The 23,493-nt window shown below is 38.4% G+C and overlaps 1 protein-coding gene across 1 annotated transcript in view; it reads right to left on the bottom strand.

Annotated features, from left to right (window-relative positions):
• LURAP1L (leucine rich adaptor protein 1 like) overlaps window positions 1-23,493 on the bottom strand; it is a 44,584-nt gene extending 21,091 nt beyond the window's left edge. Inside the window, exon 1 of the mRNA XM_024558360.4 lies at window positions 22,511-23,493. Coding sequence (XP_024414128.2) covers window positions 22,511-22,810 — 300 coding nt within the window. The 5' untranslated portion in view covers window positions 22,811-23,493. The remainder of the gene's footprint in view (window positions 1-22,510) is intronic.

The raw sequence follows: 23,493 nt of genomic DNA, 5'->3' as shown, positions 1-23,493 counted from the left end.
ATATAAGAAACAAGTTAAATATCTAGTATTAGAAAAATGCACATAAAATGTCTCAGCACTCCTGTTACTTTGTAAGGAGCAGAGCCTTAGGTATTCACCAGGGCAGGGCAACCGATGTTACTGGGTTTCCCGTTGTGTGTGGGGGAGGGGCCTGGGAGGAAACAATGCCTCTTGCTTGGCTCTCGGGGGCTTTTGGTCACTTCCCCTGCTACCCACAAGCAAATTGGGCCCTTCTGGTGCTAATTCCTGAGTGGGTGGGTTTGTGTATGTTCTAGGACTTTGTGGGTCTCTCCAACAAACTCTCCTGTGAGTCTAGGAGTTTCTCCTGGCACCGAAACTCCCACAGGTTTTTATAGCCAGAGGTTTTGAGGTTTTATTTCCCTGTGCTGGAACCCTGGGTTGCTTGGTCTGTCTTACTCCCCAGTTGTTCCTCCTGGTTTATCTGCATGCTAATGTGGGACTCCCTGGTCCTCTAGCTGAGGCCTTGGTGTATGTCCTCTCTGCCTCAGCTGACCATCTCCATGTCTCCTACCAGTCTGAATGAATGTTTCTTCTTTAACTCCTTGGTTGTCAGACTTCCATATAGTTCGATTTTCTGGCAGTTCTGATTACTTTCTGTTTTTAAATTTGTTGTTGTCCTTTTGGTTGTGCGAGGAGGCAAAGTGTATGTACCTACGCCTCCATCTTGGCCAGAAGTCCCAGGCATACCAATGCAAAAAAATATGGCCCAAATGAACAGATCAAAACTCCAAAATAGAATTAAGCAATGAAGAGCCAACCTATCAGACACATAGTTCAAAACACTGGTAATCAGGATGCTCACAAAAATGGTGAGTATGGTCACAAAATAGAGGAAAAAGTGAAGGCTATGCAGAGTGAAACAAAGAAAAATATATAGGGAACCAACAGTGAAGGGAAGGAAACCAGGACTCAAATCAACAATTTGGAGAAGGAAGAAATAAACATTCAACGAGAACAGAATGAAGAAACAAGAATTAAAAAAAATGAGGAGAGGCTTAGGAACCTCTGGACCAACTTTAAATGTTACAACACCCGAATCATAGGGGTGCCAGAAGAAGAGGAAGAGCAAGAAATTGAAAACTTATTTGAAAAAATAATGGAGACCTTCCCCAATCTGGCAAAAGAAATAGACTTCCAGGAAGTCCAGGAAGCTCAGAGTCCCAAAGAAGTTGGACCCAAGGATGCACACACCAAGGCACATCATAATTACATTACCCACGATTAAAGATAAGGAGAGAATCTTAAAAGCAACAAGAGAAAACAGTTACCTAAAAGGAGCTCCCATAAGACTTTCAGCTGATTTCTCAAAAGAGACCTTACAGGCAAGAAGGGGCTAGAAAGAAGTATTCAAGGTCATGAAAGGCATGGACGTACTTCCAAGATTACTCTGTCTAGCAAAGCAATCGTTTAGAATGGAAGGGCAGATGAAGTGCTTCCCATATACGGTCAAGTTAAAGGAGTTCATCATCACCAAGCCCTTATTATATGAGATGTTAAAGGGAATTATCTAAGAAAAACAAGATGATCAAAACTATGAACAACAAAATGACAACAAACACAACTATGAACAACTGAACCAAAAAAAATAAAAACAAAAAACTAGCTAAGCAAACAACTAGAATAGGAAGAGAATCACAGAAATGGAGATCACATGGAGGGTTATCAGTGGGGAGGGGTGGGGGTAGAATGGGGAAAGGTACAGAGAATAAGAAGCATAATTGTCAGGTACAAAACAGACAGGGGGAGGTTAAGAATAGTATAGAATAGTATAGAGAATGGAGAACCCAAAGACCTTATATGCATGATCCATGGGCATGAACTAAGGGGTGGGGGGAATGCTGGTAGGCAGGTGTTGCAGGGCGGAGGGGAATAAAAGGGAGAAAAACAATGGGACAACTTTAATGGTATAATCAATAAAAAATAATATTTAAAAAAAGGAAAATGTACATAAAATGGAATATCATTCAGGCGATAACAATTAGGTTTAGGAAAATCACATACGAAAAGGTTTATGTCAAGCAAAAATGTAGAAATGTAGGCTCTACAAAAAAATAACATAAGTTACATATTATAATTTCAACAAAAAGGAAAAATTACAGAAGAAAAATAATTGAATATAAGAAAAATTATATAATAATGGTCTTGAGTATATAATCATTTTTGTATACCCTTATACATATGTACTATCTAAAATATCTATCAGGTGTGTATATTACATTTTAATCAGAAAAAACTTAATTATAACAGATCACATAATCAAACATGGAAATTTATATAAATAATCATTTAGTGTCAATTGAATAATTAAAACATTCAAATTTTTATTTGAATTAAATAAAAAGAAAATATTAATCTTTAATTAAAGATTAATCTTTTAATCTTTAATTAAATTAAAGAAAACATCAGTGTACTAATAAAAGCAACTTAGTTTAATTGAAGGTATATTGTGTAATTATAAAATCTATATAATTATGAACTTAAATCTGATAGGAAGAAAACCATTTTTTAAGTATTTATATCTTTTACAAGTATAAGTTCTTTCTTTCCTTGTTCCAAAAATATTTTTGTCATTTTTTACTTTATTGCATACTTTCATTCCTTAGTAATCTACAGTATGCTTTCTCATTTATGAGTATTTCAAAAGTACACCATACTTTAAGGATCCCATAATAGAAAACACATGGAAACTGTTTAGTTCTCAAGAAGAAAAATTTTAAGTAAAAAATAAAGTTGCAAAAATATAACACAGCTTTCATTACATACTTCCCTAAAATAACAATGACAAATCACCCCTTTTGCCTGTCCAACCTTATTCAAACTTCTTAGCTCAGAATTCTCTATTAATTGTGATTGTTTTACCTTTTGTGTCTCATTTTCATTAAATCCAACATACCTTCCCACCTACCTCAATTATTCTCACTTTAGACTCCTAGGTAGGCAGTGCTTCCTCTACCCCCAAATTTGCTCAGCCTGTTAGCTGAGCAAACAGCCTGTTCATCCTCCTGTCTAATTACTTCCTGAAGGTCACTTCAAGATACCTTTACTAATTTATTTATCCAATACTGAGCTCTTATACTCTGCTAAATTTGTAGAGATGAAATGTTTTGGACATGGTTCTGGCAATGAAAGAACTAATAGTCTAGAGAGAGATATGAAAAGTAAAAAAGTAAGAAAACCAAACCAAAATATATAGTTTCATCAGTGGTATGACTTGAAGAATAAAGAGTCCAGGTTAACTGGATGAGGTGTGAGGTACGGGGGTGGTAAACGAAGAAATATCCGGGCAAAAGGTACAACCTGAATGAATGTCGAGAAATGAAGTGTGCACGGAGCATCTGAGGAACTGAGTAGGGCTGGAGTCATACACGGAGATGTAAATGACCAGGTCTTAGGCATAGTATTAGGTGGTTATGAAATAATTTGTTTCTTATAAAAATTATATTTTATTGTAGATCATGGGCCTTTGGAATTAGAACAGAATTTTTAATACCATGGGGTTAAATATTGCTAGTATTTTAGTAGTAACCTCATTGATTTGCAGGTAACCAGAAATCCATGCCGTTAACTTCATTTGTATTTCTTCTGGGGCCTACAGAGGAGTGGGACACAGTCCATGCTTACGAATGTGTTGTACTCACTTGATTACTGTTATAGTAACATTACTAGGAGCAGAGGTGGGGAACAGGGTGGGTATTTATGTAGTTAAATGGTGTGCAGCTGAGAGTTTCCATCTGTCTTCAGGGCCCAATAAGGGGTGAGGATTTGGAAATATCTATGTTTACTATAGACATGCATCAGTGTTGAATTGGAATATCCAAGATTTTTATGAAAAATTAATTTCATGTGTAAAGTCGAGATGGCAAATAGATTCTTGTTAGATTCACCTCCAAGTCTATGAGTTACTTAGTATATACTTATTTTAGTCTCAGAAGAGTTAGCAAATATGAGCAGCATTCAAAACTGCTTACAAAAAGGCATGGGGTTATTTTCATGTAGAGGATAATTTTTTCAAGTTATTTGATACTATTGTCACAAAATTAACTCAATGACTTAAAAAAAGAAAAGAGTAAATGTGTAGTTCTCCTTAAAGAATTTTGGGGGAAATCCAAATAGAATGAATTTGTTTTAAGAGTTTCAGCAGACAGAAATAGCTGAACACTTAATGTTATGAAATTGCTGAGCATTGCCAGTCATGGTCTGGACTTTTGGAAGGTGTACATGTAAATTCTTTTCCTCTGTTTATGTTGGCCACTCCGTGGCACCCAAACAACCAATTGGAAAGTGGAAAATCCCGGCCTTGTCTGCGTCTACTGTAAATCGCTCCCTGTCTGCATTCCCAACTCAGCAATGTGAGCATTTGATGGTGCTCCTATGAGACTTAATGGTTAGTGGTTTCAAATAAAAGTGTTACAGAATCTAACAATAATCGTTTCAACCCACTTGCTTACCAATAAGGTAAGATGTTGTGCTGTGATTATTCAAAAGGACCAACACAGAAAGTAGCATCCATTTATGAGTTCAGCCTTGTTATTAATTTTTGGACAGTTAATGTCATATTTAGAACTCATTTCATTTATTAATTAAATCGAAATATTCGAGCAATTCCATTTTGTGCTGGCACTGGGCTTCAAAGCACGTCGATTTCCCATGTCTGGTGCCAAGTAAAGCTATGGTGCAGTAAAAAGGTTACTTTCTCTGTCATGACTGAAGGAAGCACTGTTTGAAGAAGCTTTCTCACTCTCTTCTTAGCTGCCCTTTAAAATTATAGTATGCTACATTATAATAGTGTAATGATGATAGTAAAGGTGTAGTATACATCAATATAAAACATGACAACCACTCAGATCTTCTCAAAATCCCCAACCTTATCATGCATGAATCCACATAAGATTTCAACTTTAATAGCAAGGAAGTAGGTCAGTTGCTTCACTAAATAAATTTTCCATCTTCTATGAAATTAGGGTTTTAATCCCACTTATAAAAGTAAATTGTATCATGGTTAGAAAGGAGAGCAATTTAAAATTACTGCCATTGAGTAACTGACTATGTCCAAAAATGCTTATTTTCACATAAATGATGTCTATCAGTTTAAATGTACTCCAAAGTATAGATCACGATCATGGACAACAAATATGTATGCCAATAAAAATGCTAGTAAAAATCAACTTGATTAAGTGATAACCCAGAGATATTATACCAATACAAACACCTAAGAAAATAGTTTTACTTTACATTAAGTATACTGGTATAGACTTCATTTCCCTATGGCACAAGGTTACCTTGAAGCAGGACACACATTTGTAGACATGGTGGTAATTTATATAAGTTCCCTGGCTACTGAAGGATGGTGATTGGAGGCAGGGGAACTGACAAGAATGGAGGTAAATTTCATGATCCATCTTTGTCCTTGCTTATATTTGGTTCCTATTAAAACAACATGTACTCCAAGTGCAGCACTATGAGTACAAAGTCTACCAAAATAATCCTTGTTATATTCTAGTTTATTTTTCCCCAGTGACAAAAAGGCACATACAAAGAAGACCATAAATCTCTTAGTTATCCTGATTTTCTTCTTATATACTTATTCTGGCATTCCCAAACTAATTTTTAAGAACTCCCGAATAAGGGATAATTGGAACAAACATTACATTACAAAGTAAACACAGAAATGTAAAGAATGAATTAATAAACTCAAAGTTAAGAAGTAGAATATAAGCCCTGATCGGTGTGGGTCAGTTGGTTGACCATCCGTCCACAAAGCAAAAGATCGCATTCCCGGTCAGGGCACGTTCCTGGGTTGCAGGCTGGTCGTACGCATGCGAGAGGCAACCAATAGATGATTCTCTCACATGCTGATGTTTCTCTATCTTTTTTTTCCTTCCCTTCCCCCTCTCTAAAAGTAAATAAAATCTTTTAAAAAAGAGGTAGAATATGAAAGTTAAAATTTGATTTCGTTTTATCAGAGTTGTCAGGGACATAGTTCCTGGCAAATTCTGAACATAGCCAATTAAATAAAAAACAAGCAAATGTTTCTGAAGAGTTAATTCAACACATGGATTTTACTATTAAACGTAATCCTCAAAAGCAGTTTAGCACATGGTGATAGTAATAGTCTAGCTTGATTCATTACTTACTTGGCCAAGGAACTATTATTAGGCAGAAGGCTGTCATTAATAGTCACAATTACTGGGCAAATCTATATTCTAGAAAATATATGCTATAAACATTGCATTGAACATATGTAGCAAATTTATATTTACTGTCTAAGCATTATAACATTATTAACTCCAGGGGTGAGGAAAGAAGATAGCATATGTGAAAATGCTTGGTAAACTATGGTACATAGTACAAAATAATGACTCACAGGAAAAGTCTTTTCTTAGACAAAAATGCTAAAAAATTCCTTCCTTTTCCTGTGATCTTTCCTCTCACTTAACAAAACTGGCTCTTCAAATCCTTGTTCCCATACAGTTTAAAGAGTAGAAGGCAATAGTGTTATTACTGTATCCAGCTTTCAAAATATATTTACTGAATACCACCTACGGTGCAAAATCTTCCAGCTCCTATTTCATGTTTTCATATGGATCATAAACTTTGGCTAAAAAGGTGATTTTGTGAGAACAGAATTTCTGACGTTAAGTCTATAAGAAGGTGAGAAATTGAGGGCATTTTCTGGTTGCCCCGTGTATGCTGGTCTGATTGATATGAGGTGGCTACTTGTAGTGCTCTTCTGAAAGACATTCTTAGGAAAGGTCTGAACTCAGCAGGAAAAAGGATGCAAGTCATTAATTATGACTGCAATTATGCAAGAGGGAGGAAGGACATGTATGCCCTGTAACTGTTCTTGTTTATGAGAAATGCTCACTGAAGTAGTTAGAAATAAAGTAATATCATGTCTGCCCCCCCTTTTTTTGAGAGTACATTTATTAAAGCTTGGGACAGTGAACCAAATGAAGGACTTAGGTTACAAGAACTAACAGGAGAGAGACTAGATGGTGCTCTGATTTGGCTTCCTAGAAATGTTATAGGAAAGGAGTGAGCCAAGGCGGGGCTGCTGTTAGCTCACTGGGAAGCCAGAGAAAGGGGGGCCTTACAGACAGCTTCAAGGGGTTAGTCTGGGACGATCTGCTGCTGACCCCGGCTGCGAGTGTCGTGGAGTAAAGATGCATATCTGAGAGGGAAGAAAGGCATGGTCGTGCTCCAGAACCAGCCCACCTGGCTGCCCCTCTTTAAGGAAATTGTGTCTGTGTGCACATATGCATGTGCACAGACAGAGACAGACAGACAGACAGAGGAGGGGGGGAGAGAGAATGAGAAGGTCAGTGTAAATTGTTAACAGGTGGAAGAATCTGGATGAGGGTTATACAGTGACTTTTGGTTCTGTTTTTGTGGCTTTTATGTAAAGTCTAACATTATTTTTAAATAAAACATTTTTTAAAATGCCTGTCACATAGTTGGAACTCCTGCTGTGGATGATATAAATAAGAAAGAGCAAGGTTAAAAACAGCAAATGCCCATTAGTGTAGCTTTTGGAAAGTGGTTAAACTAATGCCTTTGGGAAAATAAGTATTTAAAAAGTTCACATAGGGACACAACAGCCCAGAAGGAAGGCCATCCAGTTGCTGGGTGAGTAGCAATACTATAGTATTTGGTAGCCATTTTTCACCTTTTCAAACTAATTCCAAATTAAAAAGAAAAACAGCTTGATTCCTTGAAACTCCTTTCAATTCTGTAATCTTATATTGAACTCTCAGGAAACATACCTTTTTGCACTCTGTCCACCCAGCATATCCATCTAGATACCGACAGTGTGATGCTCACTGAAGTTTGCTTAACTCCCTCGAACATCTAAGGTACCATGTGCCCAAGGCACATTGTACTCATAGGTCCCCAATTCTGCACTGAGGACTGTGCCAAGACTAGGCTGAGAATTAATGCCCTTGATGATTAATGCTGCCCAGGTACTAAATTAGGCTGCCAAAATGAATGATTATTTATATTCAACCCAAACCACATTGATTGTCCTGTATATCAATATGCATACTATACAATGCTATCAATAATGTCTTTTTTTCAGTCCTGTCTTTTCACTCGGAAACTTCAAAACCTCATTCCAGAGCAGGAAAAAAGGATAGCAAAAACTAAAATGTGCACTTTATTGTTATACTTATCAGAGATGAAAAATGACACATTTTTGTGTTCTGCCAGTACCCCTCAGAACAATGATTCTTGAGACTGCCAATATCAAGGAGAGAGTAGGTCTTGCAACCAGGAAGAAATCCTGCTGATTTACTTCAAAAAAAGAAGAAAAGTTATCTCTCTCTCTCTCTCTCTCTCTCTCTCGTGAGCATGCGGCATGCTAACAGATATTTGAAAGATGTTTACTTTTTCTTCAACCAAAACCCTAAGTTGCAGGTAACGGGGTTTGGTTGATGGGAGTCAGGGGAGGAATTGGGCTTCTATGTTCCAGTCCAACAAGGACACCTTGCTAATGCATTCCAAACACAAAAAATTAGAAGCAGGACCAAGGTGTACTTTCATTTAGATGTGAAATGCTGAGTCTCTAAATAATTGCTGGGCATTATGGACATATAAGCATTGATTAGTCATAGCCTCTGCCCTCAAGGTAATTATAGTGAGGGAGAAAAAGATAGTGAGTGATATTATTAACCAAGTTGAAATGTATAGTCTCAAACTTGGCACAATAGGAAGGTGACAAATGATGTCATGTATATAGAATTTTGTCAGACTCTCACCCTGTGGAAATATTTAGCCCCAGAGACTTATAAATGCATTTTAACTAATAATGTGCTTTTCTGCAGAAAGATTTTTTCGATGAACAATATTTAGTTGACCATTAAATCATTAAGTTTTCTCTTTTTTAAAGATTTTGTATTTATTTATTTTTAGGCAGAGGGGAAGGGAGAGAGAAAGAGGAGAGAAACAGCAATGTGTGGTTGCCTCTCGCATGCCCCATACTGGGGATCTGGCCCACAACCCAGGCATGTGTCCTGACTAGGAACTGAACCTATGACCCTTTGGTTTGCAGGCCAGCACTTAGTCCACTGGAGCCATACCAGCCAAGGCTAAATCATTACCTTTTGTAGTGTGACTAAAATCATTGATCTAGTGATTAAGTTATATTTGATAGTTCCATATGTATTATTTCTTTGCAATACAATTTTATCATCACCTTTTTAAATAGTAGCATATTATTTACCTGATTTGTTTCTGATATTTTGTTGTTGGTGTACAAAAATGTCTTCGATTTCTGAATATTGACTTTATATCCTGCTGTTCGCCAAATTCACTTATTAGGTTGAGTAGTTTTTTGGTGGAGTCTGTAGGGTTTTCTATGTACACTATCATGTCATCTACAAACAATGACAGCTTTACTTCCTCCTTTCCAATTTGGATGCCTTTTATTTCTTCTTGTCTGATTGCTGTGGCTAGGACTTCCAATACTATGTGGAAGAGAACATACTATAGGAAAATATACTTGCCAATAATATCTCAGACAAGAGTCTGATCTCCAAAACATATAAAACACTCACATGACTCCACACCAGGAAGACAAACAACCCAATTAAAAAATGGGCAAAGGACCTGAACGGACACTTCTCCAAGGAGGACATACAGAGGGCCCAGAGACATATAAGATGATGCTCAGCATCATTAGCCATCAGAGAGATGCAAATTAAAACCACAATGAGATACCACTTCATACTGGTCAGAATGGCCATCATAAACAAATCAACAAACAAATGTTGGAGAGAATGTGGAGAAAAGGGAACCCTAGTGCACTGTTGGTGGAAATGCAGACTGGTGCAGCCACTGTGGAAAACAGTATGGAATTTCCTCAGAAAACTAAAAATGGAATTGCCTTTTGACCCAGCAATTCCCCTGCTGGGATTATACCCTAAGAATCCTGAATATTATTTCAAAAGAATGTATGCACCCCAATGTTCACAGTAGCACAATTTACAATAGCCAAGTGCTGGAAGCATTTACACAATGGAATACTATGCAGCAGAAAGAAAGAAGCATCTCCTACCCTTTGCGACAGCATGGATGGACCTGGAGAGCATTATGCTAAGTGAAGTAAGCCAGGTGGTGAAAGACAAATACCATATGATCTCACCTATAAATGGAACCTAATCAACAAAACAAACAAGCAAGCAAAATACAACCAGGGACATTGAAATAAAGAACAAACTGACGGTAACCAGAGGGGAGGGGTTTGGGAAATAATGGAGGAAAGAAGGGAAAGGGTCATCAAGGAACACATATAAAAGACCCATGGACAAAGCCAAATGGGGGTAGGATTGAGAGTGGGAGGTGTGGGTGGATGGGGTGGGGGAAATTGTGGTGGGAAAATGGAGACAACTGTATTCAAACAGTAATCAATCAATCAATCAACAGTAGAATATTAGAAAATAGGTTCATATTTTTGCCCATACAATCCTATTTGATTATTATCCTTTTCTGCATTCTGAACAGCGACTAATTTGCTCTCTAAAAATGTATATAAACATCCATTTGAGTCCTAATATTTTCTTCTCACTTATTTCTGGTAAGAAGTGTGGGATTCATATGAAGAGACTGTAGAATGCTTTGAAAATATTTCTGAGATTAGTTGTCAATGTCATTACCTTCCTATGGTGAACTTGTCCATGTTTAGCATCAGCCACTATAACTAAAATCCTGAAGAGGCAGTGATTTTTAATTCACCTTATTCTACAGAGAGGACATTCCCAAGTTGAAGTGGCCAATTCTTACTTGGGCACTAAGCATTTCAGGTGTCGCTTCTGTGCAGGGATGCTCAAGGCCAAATTTAGCTGCTCGGACATAGTGTGTGCAGGATAAGAAGTTACTGTACATGTGGCCATGCCCCCTTCTCATATGAAATGGAATAAAAGGAAGAAAGAGAAAAATGGGTAGTAGGGACAATTCTAATCTTATCTTTTCCTATAAGCACTAAAGAGGTAAGCCATTAATCAAATGGGAAGGACATGGAAACTAATGCTTAAGAGCTCTTACTATTTAGCAGGCAGAATCCCAGCTATTTTGCATACATTAAACTTATTATGTGTTTAAAGACACTTAGCTGGCAAAAGGCAGGGCTATAATTCCTTTATTTCAGCTCTACCTTATGCTAAAGCACATCTTCTTTTATTTTTTATTGGTATTTTAAAAATTCTATCTGTATTTTTTTCTTATCAAAATACAGTATATCCTAGGTATTGAGAAACTGGATAAAACAAAATAGTTCAACAGAAAAAATGCATCACCCATACCCACAACATCCAATAACACCACTGTGAATATTATAGGATATTTTATTTCCAGCCTTTTGCTCTAATCATATTATATCCACAACTATTTTCTCTCTTCCATAAATAATTTACAACATAATTTTAATAGCTAAACAAATTTCTAGCATACACATGTAAGGAAGCTACCTAACATTATTAGGCATTTAGATTATTTCCATTTTTCAATTATGCATAATACCAAAGGAAACAGACTATATTTTTTGTACAAATTCATCATTATTTCCTTAGGGTAAGCACATTTCTATATTTATCCTGAGTATTCCTGGCACCAGAATTGCTATGTGAAAGAGCATTTTCTTCCTTTGTTAACTATAGTGTGAAGTTTCTCTCTGAAGGTGCCTTAAACATACACACTCCTGGCAGCAGCGCAGGAGATTGCCCATTTCCCTCCACACTTGCCGACACGTGGCGTTGCCATCCTTTTCTCGTTTGGCAAGAAAGGCAAGGAAGTCTTTTATTTTAGCCATATACACATAAACGCAGGAGGAGCTTATTGACCTTTCATTGTATTTTATCCTGGAGAGCTTCCATCTTAAGTTGTAAGTCCACCCCTGTAGACACACGTGCTAGAGCACTGTTTTCCCCATACTGAATGATTCTAGACTTTCTCTTTTGATGAACAACTGGAATTGCCAGTTAATAAATATAATGCACAGAGATGTCTGAAAATGGAATATTGTCTTGTGAGCCAGTGAAGTATCCCATTACTGCAGAAGGTCGAGCAAAAAAATGGACAATCAGCTGACTAGGATGCTCGTGGGTCTAGATGATCTCTATTGTTTCTTCTTCTCTGAAGGTTCCATGATGCTATTTCCTGTTTCTAGAGATTATTGACTCTGTATGGTTTGCGTCATCAATTGTAACATTTTCACACAAAAACAGTGATTCTCTCTGGCTGCTGTACGTTGTCAGTAATCTATCTGAAGTGGCAGCACTGTGCGTTGTGCTTCGGAGCAACACAAGTATATTCAGCACCAGAGTGTTTGCTCATCAAGAGACTTAGCTGAACATGAGCTCCTGGTAGTCTCGATTTGAAAATCATACAGGCACCTACACCCACAAATGTATGTCTATAATTATAATTATAGCTAAAGGTATATAAGAAACTACAGGTATATTTTCGTATGTTCAGAAAGTTTCTAGAATACATAAAAATATTATTCTTAGTCATTGTCTCTAAGGAGTGGAAATTGGGCAAAAGGATGCAGGAAACTTTTATTTTTCACCTAAATCCTTTAATATTGTTTGCACGTTTCAATAACCGCATGTATCATTTTAACAATAATTTTAAGATTTTATGAAATTAAGAAAAAACCTGGATACAAAGTTAACTTCACACCAATGAAAAGCTAGTAGTAGCTATTTATAATTAAATTGTCAGCAAAGGATCTATAGGTCTCTTGACTGAGCAGCCTTAAAAGTTGCACTTTATCAACATGAGGAGGGACTTTTCTTCTCAATTTTGGTCTCAGGCTTTGGTTGGTTGGCATCAAAACAACAAATCAATGTAGACAAGTTTAATGTTTTTTGCAAAACAAAAACAAAAACAGGGAAACTGTTAAAATAATGAATTACCTAGTTGTAACAGACATATCTCACCATTTGGGATATGGTCTTAAAATCTTTTTATGAGCGTAATGAAGTAGGTATTAATATAGCAGCAATTTTACCCACTTACCAAATTTATGGCATGTTGGAAACTTAAATCCTAATTTAAAATATAGAGAAAAAATAAAATTCCATAATTTTAATAACAGACAATCCTGATCACTTTTGTTTATGTAAAAAGAAACCATAGCATCCATCAAATATTTTTTAAAATTTAAAAATTATTCAAGAAGAGCAATGTGATGCTGATAGTAGAGGGGGAAGATTGGTGTGCATGTGGTGTGGCCCCTAGAACTTAGAAAATTTGAAATCAATCCTAAGACATCGGAGGATTGAGAACTCACCCCTGAAGACAGTCCAACATGCCGGACGCTAACCGACGGGGTTAACGTTTTGGAGAATAAGATGTGTCAGTTAGAACACAGGCTTAACGGCAACGGACATGCTGGTAGACCCAAACGAGACAGTTATCTTGGCCGCTGTCCTGAAGCTGCCGAAAGAAGGGCTGGGTTCCGTGGTGTCAGGACACAACCCAACTCTAGCTTACACTTGCCCTGATTTCTGGCTTTGCCATTCTTCAGGCCTTCCATGACATGGGCCTTCAGAGAGAGGGTTTATTAGTAATAGAGTTGTCATTTTATATATCACTTTCTTGTAATAATCATGTTAAAGGCTATTATTTCTTCAGCCGAAGAATCAAAAGGTCTGATTATGTGTGATCACTTGGAACAGAGCCTGTTTTTTTTCATAATCAGCATTTCAAAGAACACATCTAAGATTTTTGAGTCATGAGGACTGAAGTCACATGACATTCTTGAGTGGCCATTCTGCCTTCTCCATGTGACATGGATCACCTTGTGCCACGTTAGCCTTTGGGTCCAGCTTTTAGGGGTTCTATTAACATTGTTAGCACCTGGAAAAACTCAACAAAAAGGTTATGTGCAAAAGGTATATGAATGAGGAGAGGTACATTCTAATGTGAAGACTTCATTATTATTTCTTCAATGAAATATTCTAAGTCAGAAATCTATAGATGGAATTTACTTTCCAAAAACTACCAAACATTTGTATAATCACCTATAATAAAAAGTGAAGTAATTACCTTTTAATTAGCAACTCGTTGAGGTTTATATAAGAGAAGTGCCAAAATAAGATAAAAATTAACTAGATAAACATTTCTCAAGCTCTTTCAGGAATCTGTTTATATTACCTAACACCCCAAAGTGCATGCGTCAGAAGTGGGTGAGGGGTGAGAATTAAATGACATATGAAAACTGTTCACAGTAGTAATTGGCATTTTGTTATCATCCAATAAATGTCAGATAATATAGTAAAATTTATTATGTAAAACAAAGAAACTGAAATCTTAACACACCCAAACTACATAAATGTATATACCTACATCCACATATCTATCTATCCACCATCCATCACCTATCTATCCACCTACAGGTGAAGACATAGAAAAAGACCAGAGAGCATTCGCACCAAGTTGTCAGCAGCGGTTTCCTTTGGGGTGTAGAGTAATACAGGGGAGATATAGTATGAGGACGAGGTAAAGGGGAACTTTCGTTTTCCTTTTTACAACAGTCTATATTTCTGGAAGTCTTATAATAAAAAAAACTGTCTTTAATTTTAGAAAAGGAAATAATATTTTTAAAGAAGTACCAAAAGATCCATTGGTAGATGTGTATAAAAATGTTCATTCACAACAAATGAGCGCATTTCATGGCACTTAGCTATAGTGTGACTGAGGAGTAATTTGGACCTACCAACATAGCCAGGCTCACAGCGGTTCCCGCTTGAATAAATGGCTGTGAGAAACCACTTCCAGTGGTTTAGTCAAAGCCCTTAACTCCTGTAAGCCAGTTTCCTCATCTATAAAGTGAGCACAATTATAGCTACATATAAACATCCAGCATAATATGTAGCCCCTTTTTAGAAAGATAAATTATTAGGTTTTATTTTGAAGACTCAGACTCTGAGATTTTTGAAATACACGTTTGAACATATAATCTTTTCATCTTGTAAATTCTATAAACCCAGTTTACATGGAGCACAAATTGGACCAATGTTTTAAGCATACATCTGGGAAGTCAGGCCATGTGTCAGCATTTCCAGTTTCTAATCTTCCTGTGAGTTTTCTACGATTCAAGCTTTATCCTGAACAGACTCTCTCAGGGAACTGAAATGTTACCAATGGTAAACTTTAAAACTCTTAAGCCATGAACACACTTCAGCTCTACTCCGAAACTCTGAGCTTTGAACTGGTTGGGGCAGAGAGTTCATCACTAGCAGCTCTTAGAAAGTCAAACTGTTTATGAAGGTCTGGGTGACAGTGGCAAAAAAAGAAAGGGCGCGACTGCTGGGAACCAGGTGACTTTGGAATGTGTCACCCAAACCTTACGTCTTCCTGAGACAGACACTTGTCTTTAGTTCTTACTCCTCCTGGGAGAGCTTATGGTTAATAAACATGCAGCTTAAATTATTTAGAATTTTGCAATTCTGGAAGAAGAGCAGAGACACACATTTAATCCTGGGTGCCCGCCCGAGCACTGCTGCGCTCTCAAGCATGGAAGGTGATATCACAGCCATAGCTGAAAGCTCAGATTCTGACCTCAATGTAGCCCATCACTTTACTGTCTTGAACATTAACAATAAAGCTCAATACTTTATAAGATAGTTGGGAATATTATGTTTAGTTAAGATAACTATACAATTTCAATGAGATAAAATGTTTAATAAAATAAAACATATAAAATGTTTAGCACAGTGCCCTGCACATAGAAAGACCTCATTATAAGTAACCCACTTATAGTGAGTACTGGTCTCAATTCCTCAGACTGCCTGGGCGACTAGAAATTAGGTTCTTTAATCTATGCTATTATACTCTGCGTGCACGGAGGCTGGGGCAAGGCTCAACCTATTTTTTTGCTTTTGTATAGAAATGTGGTCTCTATAGAAGATCAAATGACATGGTAGGTGCTATGATAATCAGTTTGATAGAAGAGGTGCCTATACTTCGATCAGTTGCAAACCACATTACCCACATAGGTCCACTTGTGTAAGAGCAACAGAACAGCCATGTAATTGACCTAATACCTATTAACTGTTGTCATCCTCACTGTTGAATGAATGCCTATGTAATAGCTGGTTTTCTTGTATTATTTCATCAAATTCTTACAGTGCCTTAACAGAGATGCCTTTATCCCTGTGTGAACCAGAAAGTTGAGTCCCAGAATGGTTATAGAACTTGCTCGATTCCACATGCCAGTGAGTGAAAGAGCCAGCACTAGAATGAGGGACACTGAGAGCTGGACAGGCCCTGCCCTCAGGGAAGAAGGACTAAAAGTCTCCGCAGGGATAGGGTGTTCTGTTCGGCCTCCACAGCCTGCTGAGCCCTGTTTGTCTGTGTCCTGACTTGCTCTGGATGTGACTGGAATCCCGGCTTGTCTGATTCCAAAGCCTGGGAAGTTTCCACCAAACCAGAGGTCCGCCATCACAGTAGTGAATAAATATCCTTCAAAGAAGAAGAAAACATGTCCTTCAAAGAAACAAAAAAGTAACAAATTCTCAGGGACCCCCAAAACTGCAGACATAAATCCCAGTTGCAGAAGTAGTATCTTAAATACTAAAGTGCTAGTATGTGAAAGTCTTTTCATTGTGGCTCATCATTATAAAATGGAAGGTAAAATGTGTTTTTTATGCTGTCACTGAGGAGAACATAATAGATGTTAAAATACGAATAAAACGTGGTCTCTCAAGGTCAGGGCAGTTTGGTTATGTAACTTGAATAAACATGGAAGGTCATTTTTTTTTGTCAGAATATGTTCCTCATGTGGGTACCAGTCATTCAAGGTACATTCCTGGGGACAGGGCAGGGCTCCTCAGTTTTTGAAATGCCACTGTTTTCAAGTTACGTATAAATTCTCTAAATTCTGTGTATGTAACGTTACTATCTTTTTCTGCACTGTTCTCAATTTTGAGCCACTGTGTAAGGGAACATGTTTCAACAAGATTTATTAGATTAAGGAAGTATAATAACACTATGCTCAAAATGACAGAAGAAACTACTGTCAGGAATCAGATTTCCTCATCTCCTTTATGTCTTTATCCCTAATATTAATCAAGCCTTTAATTTGCATAGTTATGAGCACTTGTAATTCCCTGCGCGAGGCACGGTTGCCGTGAGAAATCTCCTCAGCTTCATCTGTTAGTCTCACCATTCATGTCTGGTCTCCACTGTGGCATCGCCACGCCTGCTGACGTATTTGTCTGTAATCTTTCTCTGGCCAAATTGCATTACCGTTTTATCTTCCCAGCTATCTCTTGAACTCACCGAGGAAGGTGCCTTCTATTTTACAGCTTCTCGATTATATGCCTAAGAGTTTTCCTTAAGTTTAGGTCCATCTTAAAAATAACTAAATCTTGTAGCCTCCGTTGAAGTGTGTCTGAAGCCACTGTGAAGTTCATTTAATGAAATTATCTATTTGTGAGGGAATATAAGATAATTTTTCTTTTTGTTACAACATAACTAAGCCACTTAACATGGGCAAACATATAAAAAAGACCAGTAAAAGGAAGTATTGATAACATTTTGGTTTATGTTCCACTACCACTTGATGTGTCCGCACACATGTGTATTTGTGTCTAGTCTTGGGTATTGCCCAGAAAACTTTATTAAAGCAAGAGCTGACACACTGGGTGAGGGATGTGAATGCTTTAATAGTAGTAAAATACAAGTAACTAGTTTGAGATTGTTTATACCTCAGTAGTAGCTGCTATGTAAATAATTGCCAAAAATATGGAAATCAGGATACAGTGTCTTCAAATTAGTTTTTATCACGAGACTGCATGAATCATCCGGGCATAATGAAGAATTGACTAAACTCCAGAATAAGGCATCGACGGGTCGTGTGTGCTTCATCACAAACTGTACTTTGATTTTGTACATGGTAATTTACGGGCAAATGTGGAAGAGTGCATTAAACTCTTTCTAGTTCCAGGTCCCAATTCTTTAGTAACTGCTTTTATAAACTTACGTATTTCTAATTTATTCCAAGGTAAATTGATGAAAATAATTTTCACTCTCAAACTAGAGGCATGACCTGGATATACTGAGATAGCGATAAAACCCTTTGAACATATTGTAAACGTGCAATGTAAAATTTATCACTAAGACGTAGAAGGCAGGCTTTGACAGACATTATTGATATTATTGGAAAAATATTTTTGATATTATGAGATATTCTAAAACTTAGGGTAATATTATTTGATAAGTAATGCTTAAAGTCTTACTCTTAAAATTTTGCAAAAGAAGTCTTTCTGTAGACCGTGTGATGAAAACTTCAACAAGACAGAACCTTTGATGACTGACTTTTTAAAGTACGAATTTTGTTTTGTATACCCAAGGTCTTGAGGCATGTCTGGTACATAGGAGGCACTCAATAAATATTTGTTTATTTACTGAATGAACCCCTATTTGAAACAACCCTTGACGTGCATCCTGAGAGATTCTTTTTGTTGGTCCCTTAGTACTTTAGGGGGCAATGAGATATCACAGATTTATAAAAACTATACTTATTTTGAAGGGAAATCATTGGGATGCATACAGCATTGGGCAAAAGCCACAGTGCACGGATTCAGATAATTATGATGTTGTGATTCTGTTCACTAATTAGCTGTGTGACAACATTTGTAAAATTTCAAAGAAAATAATTCCTCTTCCCCGGTATTGCCTCAGGCTCAAGTGATATGAAAGATACTGAAACTCTCTGTGAACTGAAAGGTAGTGAACAAATATTATTGGGCAAACTTTGTACAGGAGGTCTGACATCTATTTCCAATTACATTATATATTTCCTATGTGTGTCTCTTTATTTGCCTATTGTATTGTCAAATTTCCGTATCTCTAAATTCAAAATAAAAATACTTTACACATTGGGACAATTTGTCCTTTCCCCAAAGCATCCTGACGGTTACCTTTAATTGACCTATTGTACCAACTATATTCCTGAAAATTTTCTTTTCTAACATTTTCCTTCCTACAGCCTTTATTAATAAGAGTTTCGACATTAAGATATTTGACCTCAAAACCAGTTTCTCTCTACCTCTTCAATCTCTTTCAAATTTCTTCCGTTACATCTGCATTTCACAGACCTCTAAGTGCATGGATTATAACACTGACAGACAAGAGTTAAAGAAATTATTCATAAAAGCATGAAAGGAGATGAGAGAGACAATGATCAAATCATGTATATGTAAAAATCCATAAGTGTCGAGACTACTTTTTCAAGTCTATGTTGTATTGTGTCAATGGATATGCATCCATTCTAATAGAAAAAGAAAGGAGGCTGATTTCTGGAAGTATCTAGAAAGCCAGGTGTGTGGTTAAGGTGTTTCTTAGGAAGGAGTTCTAAGGCCAAGACCAAAGCCTGATAGCTCTAGGCTATCTAGAAGAAAAATCTTTGAACAACTCAAAATAATGAGCGTGAAATATGGGGTGATGCATAATACCAACAAGGTTAACTCAGTGCTCATGGTAGAGGGTAGACAAGGACATAAAATCGTGATTAAGAGGTCACAGCTCAACTTTTTTACATGGAGACGCTAGGGGGAGATAGGAAGAACTGCATTTGCTTGGTGTTTGTAACAAAACTGCCAAGTCTACATCAAAACAAATCTGTTGCTTTGCAGTTATACTGAAGCTGGGGTTTTCAGCACCCACAGAGTTACGTAAGATGGGGAGAAACTCTCTCATTGGCAAGGGAATATCCCTGTTTTCAATCCTTTTCTCTAAACTCTGATAGCCAATGTTATCATTTGCTCAGTGGAGATCTTTACTGACGTACAAAGTTGAACACGAAACATCTGTTCTGGCGTGAACTTCCTAAGTGCATAGATACTGGTGCTTCACATAGAAAATATAATGAACAGTCGACTTGGCAAACTGCCTCTGCTGTTACTGTTTCTATTTGCTTTTGAAAATGTATTTATTAATATACCACAATCATTATACACAGCAAGATCTGGTTTGGGGAAGTAGATCTGTATTAACTCTATGACATTTTCATTAAGAAAAACAGATGTGTCTAGAAAGGGCTGCAGAGGAACAGACTATGTGACCCCTATATGTGCCACTTTGGAATGTAGATTGTTTTGACCTGAAGACAATCAAAAGATCCAGCAGGCTCAAGAACAATTTTACTTCTCTCTTAACCACCGAAAAGAATTTAGATAGGAGGCCTGGTTCAGAGAGAGCTATTACAGAGATAACTTTTATCCGAATGACATTTCTTCATAAGGCAGGCAAACATGTAATTACAAAACATCTGCTCTTCTTACTGTCCTTTGAATTACCTCGCTCCCCTTTGAAGCCCTCAGCCCCTATCCCATTACTTTTCTTTCTTTTTATTTAATCTTTATTGTATTTTTTTCCATTACCCATTGGCCCCTTTATACCTTCTGCCCCCCAACAATTACCACACTGTTGTCCATGTCCATGAGCCCTTCCCCATTGCTTTTCTCAGGATGGCAAATAAGTCTCAACTGCCTAAATTGCCCATGTGTCTCACATTCTAATGGGGCTACCGTACGTATGAAATTAAATTTGTTTTTCTCCTGTTAATGTCTTATGCCAACTTAATTGTTAGACCAGCCAAAGAACCAAGAAGAGCAGAAGGAAATTTTCCTCTTCAGTAGTGCCTTTAGTTGATAATAACAAGATTTTTTTTAACCCTACAGAGTTCTGGAACACACTTGAGTTGATATACTACAAATAATATATGACAAATGAGTGCAAGAAATTTGAGAGCCCTAAATAAACAGGTTCCTTGGCTTTTCATGTTGTATTTTCATCAGCCAGTTAGTTACCAGGTATAATAAATGCTTAATAAAAACTGATTGAATGACTAATATGTATAACCTGTGTATCTGGCCAATGAAACATACAAAATCATTTGCATTACACTGATGTATGAATACACACACACACACACAAACAAACAAATATACTTGCACGCACACATCTATACATTTTTTAAACATCTGGGCATTTCAACTAGGAAGAAAACAAACACTTGAGACACAAAAACTCTAGACTGACTTCAAAGATCTTGAGAGAGGTTTTTAGAGTAATATCCTAGCAGGGGTGTCCAACCTTCCAGCCTCTCTGGGTCACACTGGAAGAAGAGTTGAATGGCCCACAGATGAAAACAGACAAACACTAATGAAAACTGATGAGCAAAAAAAAAAGGTTTTAAGTAAACTCAGGATTTTGTGTTGGGCCTCATTCATAGCCACCCAGGGCTGCATGCGGCCGGCCTGCAGGTTGGACACCCCTGCTAGAGTGTGTGGATAGTGTGGGGAAAATTCTTACCATTGGACATGATCTTGGAGACTGGCTTTTTGCACTAATATATTTGCCAATTATTTTATGCTGTGGGATTTATTCCCTCCTGCGTGTTCCAACTACAGAGAGTATAGAAACACCTCGTCACTATTTTTTTAATGAAAAGCTCCAGTAGACAGCATCGCTTATGTAGAAAATCCTTCTCATCATGCTTTGAGAAGGCCCCTGTTTCAACTTTCCTCCTCTCCTAGCTGGTAGAAAATGCTGTGCATTTGTAGGCATTTCCTTCAAAAGGTTTAGGTAGGAATCATTCCCTCCCACCAGTTCATCGTACAAATAAACTGAAGTCCGCAGAGGAGAAATGACTTGCATAAGAGTTTATGGCAAGTAAGTATCTTTATGTAAATACATCCAGAGTATGTAATATCCTCTGACCCCTTACGAATCCCATCCTCCCCTTCTTAGGCTAACATTTGCAAACAGCGCAGAAAACAATTGCAGGAGGATTGAGTAGGAAGGGTAGGAAGTGGTAATTAGCAAATCCCTGGGCCAGGGGATCACCTGCTCTCTTGGATTAAAACAGCCTGACAAGCTATTCATAAGAACATCAAGGAAGAGTGGGTCATTGTTTTTCCAGAACCAGCTGTGGAGAATCAGCTCAACAGTGGTCGTGGAACAGCTGCTGCACCAAAGGGCGGAGGCCATAGAGGTGGAAGAGAAGTGAGCAAGGCAGGCTGCAGGAACCCCGCCGCCACCTCTCGGCAAACCAGGAAGTATTTTTGCATTAAGTGCACGGCTTGAGCAACCTTTTCAACTGGAAGTGTGAATGGCTCATAGCAGGCCCCAGATGTGTGTAGAAACTGCAAACCCTCTGGGGACTGGTGCCCAGGAGGCTGCGGGCTAGCTGCTAAGTGGTCAGAGCCTGGGAGTGCCCAGTCCGCGCTATCAGAAAGTACACAGAACAGAGCAGGCTCTGCTATCTTAGCGAACCGTGAACGGTGCAGTCTGGGGTAAACAAGACTCTCAGCTGCCTCCAGACTTGCACTCCCTGTGCGCTCTTCTACCCCTCATTTCCCACGCACCGGGCACCTTCACCCGGCAGGGCAGCGTAGCCACCCTGTCTCCCAGGCCCCGTCATCCGATCGCTGCAGCAGGACCTGGGCTCGCACTACAACCCCTGGCGCGCCACACTCACCATCTCTTTCCTGAGGAGGTGAAGCTTGGTTTCCAGCCTCTCCAGGGCGCTGGAGTGGCTACGTCTTCGAGGGGAGCTTGAGGTTGGGGAGGATGAAGAGGAGGACGACAAGGAGGGAGGGAAGCTGTAGCTGCTACTGCTGCTACTGCAGCCACCACCACTGCTCCCCCCGCAGGGGTCCCTGTCCCTTTCCAGGGGAACCAGCTCCTCCCCACGGAGCGAGCGCACTAGGCTCTCCGGTACTTTGCGTCCCAGCTTTAGCTCGATGTCTCTGAGGTCTGGCAGCGCCCCGTCTTCCATGACTTTTCAAAAACGATGATATTGGTAGTAAAATGTTGCGGATGAGAGGCAGCAGCGGCCTCCACGTCTGCCGTGAGACCTGCAGACCCTCCTGCTGTCCGAGTCTCTATCCTCGGCTGATCTAGTGCGCCATCCGCTCCATAACCGCCTTGGCTGTATCAGCCCTGCAATCTGCGCAGGACTCGGCAGGGTCGCCGTAACTCCTCTGACTGTTTCCAAGATTATAGAGACCAATTCATCCTCTTCCTTTTTGGTCACTCCACTGCAAAGTTGAGTTAATTGGAATTGCAGAGAGGGAGAGCATGCAAGTACCACAGACCAAAAGAAAATAGAGGGAAATGAAGTCTGTTTTAGCTTTATGGGGGGAAAAATCACATTATAAAACTGTCCGTCACATCCCTGCGCCATTCACTGACTGCCCATCTGGTACCATGCGACACGATAATGATGTGGCCATACTCCAGCGTCGTTTCATTTTCCAGCCATAAATCTCCAAGCTTTCGAAGTATCGTTAGAAATAATCTCTGGTCTGGGATGGAGGAGGATGGTCGGGTGCATGGACGCGGGGAAAGGAGACAGTTTAGCGCGAGCTTAACGGCTTTCTCCATGCAGCAGAAATACCCTTCTTGCCATTTAGGCTGTTTGATCCGAGTCGTTGTGTTCTGGCGAGTCTCGGAAACTTT

Source organism: Desmodus rotundus, chromosome 1, assembly GCF_022682495.2.
Source record: "Desmodus rotundus isolate HL8 chromosome 1, HLdesRot8A.1, whole genome shotgun sequence".
In the NCBI taxonomy this organism is placed as follows: domain Eukaryota; kingdom Metazoa; phylum Chordata; class Mammalia; order Chiroptera; family Phyllostomidae; genus Desmodus; species Desmodus rotundus.
This window is presented reverse-complemented; position numbering and strand designations above follow the sequence as displayed.